Here is a 5611-nt window from a genome sequence, read left to right as displayed (position 1 = left end):
ACATCCACATAATTATATTTATTAAATTTTCGATTCTGTGTCGAAATGATTGATTTTATCTAGAGCTAGTTTTGGGAATTTAAGAGAAAAAAGATTTTTCAAATATTTTAAGTAACAAGATATTGTTGATTAGGATTTCAAGTCTTGAGTTACATTTTATGGACTTTGAGGACATTTTTTCATGATAAAATTTGTATAAAAGCTTTTTTTCATGCATTTATACGATTCCAAAATTTATGTTTTAAAATATTACAGAGCAGTCATCGATTGGTTTTTTTTTACAAAGGTGAATTAAAAATTGTCATTTTCAAAGTGTAATTTTTGTTGATAACTCTGAATCCATCTCACACTAAAATGGCTACCCCTTGCTTCTGCTGCTTTTCCTTTCTGATGGACGCAATAACCTTCACGAGTATGTGTCTGATGAGTGCATAAACGGCTGAAATGCAAATGACATTGATAAGCCTACTTTGATTTTGCCAACAACTGGCAGAAAGCTACGCACCACCAAGTACAATCAAACAGCGCAAAACCCTTCCGGCGATATCTTTCACGACCTCCCTTCTCACCCTGTTCTTGAACGACGAGGGAAGAAAGAAGGCAACGTTCATGACTTCAACGTTTTGCTCATTTTGCACATAGGCAAGGTACAATATAATTGCAGTGAGCGTAATGAACACAAAGTTGATGAACTGGAGGTGAGCATTAACGTAAGTTTCGTTACTCTGAAAAAGAAATAATTTTCTGTATTTTAAATAAAATAGTGTGAAAAGATGAAAACTTACTGAATACAGTCCAAAGATAAGGATAAAGTTGAAAATCAGCCACAAAACAGCAACGAACGAAAGTGCTTGACGAATCTGAGCATCTGTTTCAACGAAGTTAATTAGCAAATTTTGAAATCAGGATTAATTTTAAACCATCAACTAACCTGATCCAAAATCATCCTTTGATAGGAAAAATAAAATCGAACCAATTAAGCTCGCAACAGCGTAAATGAAGCCCAAAACTCGGTAAACCATGTTGATGTTATAAAATAGAGGGCCAAACTCAGACCGAGCGCTGTTGAAAGAATGCTGTATAGTTATCAACGACGCAATGTCAACACAAAACGCATATCGAAGAAAGGAAATGGCGAACAGGGTTATCAGATCGTCGTGATCGTGCTATCTTGCCGCACGTTGATTTGGGCCAAAGTGAGTTAAGGACGTCATTTTGTGCAGCTTGCCATGCCTCACTTTTTTTACTTTCACAGATCTCAAAAATCTTTAAAACTCCGTGCATTGTTTTCACTCTTCATAAAAAAGATTTTTTGTTCTCATTGTGCTGTTTGGCACACCCTGAAAACTGATGTAAGTGCGACAACTGGCCAAAGGGATTTTAGTCAGAACACGTTTGACACACGTACAAGCCCGACTACTGTAAGCATTTCGAATTAGAACTCGGGACAACACACAAACACAAAACGTGTTTGATGTCGTTTGCTTTGCTTGCAGTAGTTTGTGTTTATCCAAGGTCAAACATTAAAACGCGTAGTTCTCGGGACGTCAAAAATCAACGTGCGACAAGATAGCACGATCACGTCGAGAACGATGCTCTGGTGAACCCCTTGGACGAGAATGGAAGTTTGTTTGAAAGTGAATATAAAGGAAGATGTCAAATGCATCTATTCGACGTGATCGTGCTATGTTGACGTATTTTAATGATCAGGGCACGCAATATTGAAAATAACAAACCCGATTTGTTTTGCTAATCGTTCTGAGCATTTTCCTTGAATTTGGTTGCCGGAATTCCGAGTTTGTATCAGGCAGAAACAGCCTTCCAATACACCAAATTCCTATCTCATCACCATTTTGAGTTGCAATTCACTGAAAAACGTCTTTTTCGAATACTTAAAAATTAAGGAGGTCGTTTGCCTCACAGTCATGAGATATCGAAAAATGGAGCTCGGATTCGTATTTAGTGAACAAAATCACCTCTTAGAACAAAGATTCACAGAAATCGAAGAGCGGTCGATGTCAAAGTATAGGAATTGGACGAAAATCTGGAAGATACTAGCAAGGTTTGACAGCTGTACCAAAAGCTTCACCAAATTTAAGCATGATCAATAGAAGTTGATTTCAAGTGTTTAGTGCTGACATATTTGAGGAGGAATAAATTTATGCATGTATTGACAGATTTAATTTTTACAATTTTGACTTCTAAAAATATGGATATTAAAAATCTCTTTAAAATAATTGACCTCAGTCGGAGAAAAGGTTGCCTAGTTTTTAATTCAAGTTTTAAACCGGGGTACCATGAAAAAGGTTGAGAATTGCTCCTCTAGCGGATGAAGAGAAACTAATAAAATGTAAATGTTAACTTATTCTGATAAAAAAAATGAAATATAACGTCATGATTTGAATTCCCGGACGCTTGGAAACCCGGACACTTCATCTTGTTTTATCAATTATTTGGATATAAGTTCGCATTATGAATGTCAAAACTGTGTTATTTGATGAATTCCAACATCAACTTTCATTTTAAGTTTGTTTGAACGCTGTAGTTAATGCCAAAACAATTGAATACAATGAAATTATAAGTTTACCAAAAATGCGAAACATTTCACTTGAAATATTTCATAGGCGTTCGAAGCACCGGGAAGGCAAAGAAATTAATGGTTTCGATTTCCTTGAATTCTAGCAAATTTTTATATAAACTATCGATTGTTTTGATGTTAACAGCTTATTTGAGACCTGAAAAATGCCATTCACTAACATTTCAGTCCAAATTTGTGCGATTCATAAGCAAAATCGAATTCGAATCAGCTTTTATCAGTGTCCACGTCGAAGCACAACTCGTCATTTTAATTTTAAAATTCTGATGAAAAATTCTTAGAAAAGACATATTGTGCATGCATTTTCTTGAAACTGACTGTTTATACTACATTCTGATGATATTTCTACATTTCCAACTTATTACATGATTTTTTGCCAGCTATAACAAAAATGATATGCTGCTAAGTGTCCGGATTTCGAATCATGACGTTAATCAGGGGCCATCCATAAACCACATAGCAGGGTGGTCACTCAAATCCTTGTTTCAAATTCCCGACTTTTTCAAAACTTCAATTAATAGGAATTTCTCACCAAAAGAATGCGCAAAAACTGTTCAGGCTGGTACCTTCCAAGCAGGTCTGAAAAATCGAGGGGCAAAAATATGTTTTTTAAGCATCAAAATGTTAATGAAAATATAGTTGCAATTAGCTGAAAACTATTGAAAATGCATTCCCCTGCGTTTAAAATCATTTTTAGCATGATTGGGCTTATTAAAAAATCTCTCGAATTTTGGAAACTTATCGATGTACAGTACGAGGAGTTTTCATAAAATTGAATGTTGTGCCAAAGGTGGAAAATTGTTTATTAAATTAGCGAACATTTTTCAAAAGATAGAAAATAAATTTCAAACGAGTTTGCGTGGAATTTTAGACTTTTCTGGAATAAAAAATCTCTGACTTTCTTTAATTTTTTTTAATTTTAATTTTTCATTTAATGGTGAGGGGCGGGTGAGGGATAAGGATGATATAAATTAATCAAAATTATAAATAAGGATGTCATCAAATTAAACATAAATTTTGTACTTGATTAATATCGATTCGAGTTATATTCAGAATTGTTCGAATTATGAATTTGCAAAACATCGCACCTGGTTTAGGCGATACATTCCTTCTCCTTCAGAATGTCCTCACCTTCTTTCACCACTTTAGCTGCTTCTTCAATTGGTATGAACGTTTCAATCAGTCCCTCGAGCGTCAATTTGATCATTGCAATGACCACTAAAATTTTAAAAAGGTATTTTAACTGTCGCTAATAATTGAGCATCGAAAATATACTCACATGTCAATATGCCAATACCAATCGTAAGCAAAAGTGCCAGTCCTGAAGATACCAAAATCGACGCGCCGAACATGTTCGTTAAGTCAACATTTTCCTTGTCCATCATTCCAACCATTGCGCATAGAACCATAAAGGCGATCAATACTAAGGCCACCGCCAATCCGACGAATACTCCAATCGTGTAGTAGAGATGAAGCTTCACATAAAGCTTTTTTCGCTAAAATGTTAAACAACGTTGCAACAATTGACTTGTACTCGATTAGTACAAACTTACGTTTGAAATACCGTACAGGAGGGACCAATTGGAAATAACCCAAAATTGACCAAAAATGAACACAGCTATGCGCATGTTCTCATCAGAAATATACTCTTTGACGTTGTATCCTAAAAACACGAAACTTTAGAAACTTTTGTAACAACGAAAATCACGTTAAGTTCACACTTTCAACCAAATCTTTCCGGAACACTAGCAGTAGAATCGATCCAACCAGATCCAGAACGACATAAGCTAGGGTAAGTACTCGATAGATGATCGGAGACAAATTGAAAATATCCACAGATTTTGACATCTTTGAATTTGACAAATTTGAAATCACTCTGACTCTTTCTAAAACACGACTAACGGCCAGTAGGTCCAATCAAGAACTGATCGTACTGAAGTGGCGGTTGACGATGGAACGGTTTGAGAAACTTTATCGCTGAACATGCAGACTCAGCAAATGACAGAATTTAAACAATGATTTCCACTGTTGGATGGGCATGATTTCAAAGAGCACATATCAAGTGAAGGAAACGCAATGTTCGGATTTCTTCAAGACACTTTCGACGAGCGCTATTAGCTGGACGAGTCGTGGCGAGACTTCAAATAAAATCAAACGACATTTTCTTGAGTGATTTGTTTACAGAATCGAATCACGGAATTCTACTAAAATTGGCGCAATTATCGCAACTAAATGTCACGTTTTCATGGCAAGCCACCATTATGGTAAAGTGGCGTTCAAAGTGGCCAGAACAATTATCCTGTCTTTTGTCAAGTATACAGACGACGTTTAAAACGTCTTCTTCTTATTCAAAGCCAGATGTTCCAACAGAAGTTCAAGTGTCCTCCTTTGAAAAGTGTTTCTGGAATTTGTAGGAAGTGGGATAATTTAAATGCAAATTTTTATGGTGAAAGACGCGTAGACAGGTGAATAGAACGAAAATTGAAGAAACAAGCCAAGAATAATAGTTAACAGTCAATGAGAGGATGAAACTGAGCGTAGGAATTAGCTGTCACAAAAAACCAAAGCCAAAACCTTGAAAAACCAACACGCAATATCGCAGGACTGGGTGGTCAAAATTGCATGAAATTTGTGATGAAGGCTTTCAAAACAATCATTTGAATAATCAAAAAAACTGATCTTGTTTTAAAGAATACCGAATTCTTTTTTTTTTCGAAAAAACAACTTCAAATTTTATTTAAATTTCAGTAGGCGAACAAATATTTTTTCAAAAAACTTCAAAATTTCAATGGCAATTAATCTGCAATCAGCTGAAATCAATTCAAAATGCATTTTCCTGCATTTAGAATCATTTTGAAGCATGTTTGGGTTGATTTAAAAATCTTTTGAATTTTTGAAAATTTTTGATGTTTTATAACGCAAACTGTTTTTTTTCGCTAAAATGTTTGTTTTTGTCAAATCTTACATTCTTTGAAAACTAATGGTTGCAAAACAACTTAACTAGTGTACAATGCA

The 5611-nt window shown here is 35.1% G+C and overlaps 2 protein-coding genes across 2 annotated transcripts; both read right to left on the bottom strand.

Annotated features, from left to right (window-relative positions):
• Positions 1-293: 293 nt before the first annotated feature.
• Positions 294-1073, bottom strand: LOC119765128. Its single transcript, XM_038248302.1, has 4 exons — positions 932-1073; positions 786-868; positions 506-725; positions 294-439 (listed from the first exon to the last, which is right to left on the bottom strand). Exons 1-4 carry the CDS (start codon positions 1020-1022, stop codon positions 345-347), a joined length of 489 nt encoding a protein of 162 aa, XP_038104230.1. The 5' UTR covers positions 1023-1073; the 3' UTR covers positions 294-344.
• A 2555-nt stretch (positions 1074-3628) lies between these two features.
• Positions 3629-4505, bottom strand: LOC119765178. The gene is made up of 4 exons (XM_038248530.1): positions 4318-4505; positions 4150-4259; positions 3876-4092; positions 3629-3814 (listed from the first exon to the last, which is right to left on the bottom strand). The coding sequence occupies exons 1-4, from the start codon at positions 4442-4444 to the stop codon at positions 3690-3692; spliced, it is 579 nt and encodes a 192-aa protein (XP_038104458.1). The 5' UTR covers positions 4445-4505; the 3' UTR covers positions 3629-3689.
• Between the last annotated feature and the right edge of the window lie 1106 nt (positions 4506-5611).

This window comes from Culex quinquefasciatus, chromosome 1 (genome assembly GCF_015732765.1).
Source record: "Culex quinquefasciatus strain JHB chromosome 1, VPISU_Cqui_1.0_pri_paternal, whole genome shotgun sequence".
In the NCBI taxonomy this organism is placed as follows: Eukaryota; Metazoa; Arthropoda; class Insecta; order Diptera; family Culicidae; genus Culex; species Culex quinquefasciatus.
Note: the sequence above shows the minus strand (reverse complement) of the source record. Positions and strands in the feature narration are given on the sequence as shown.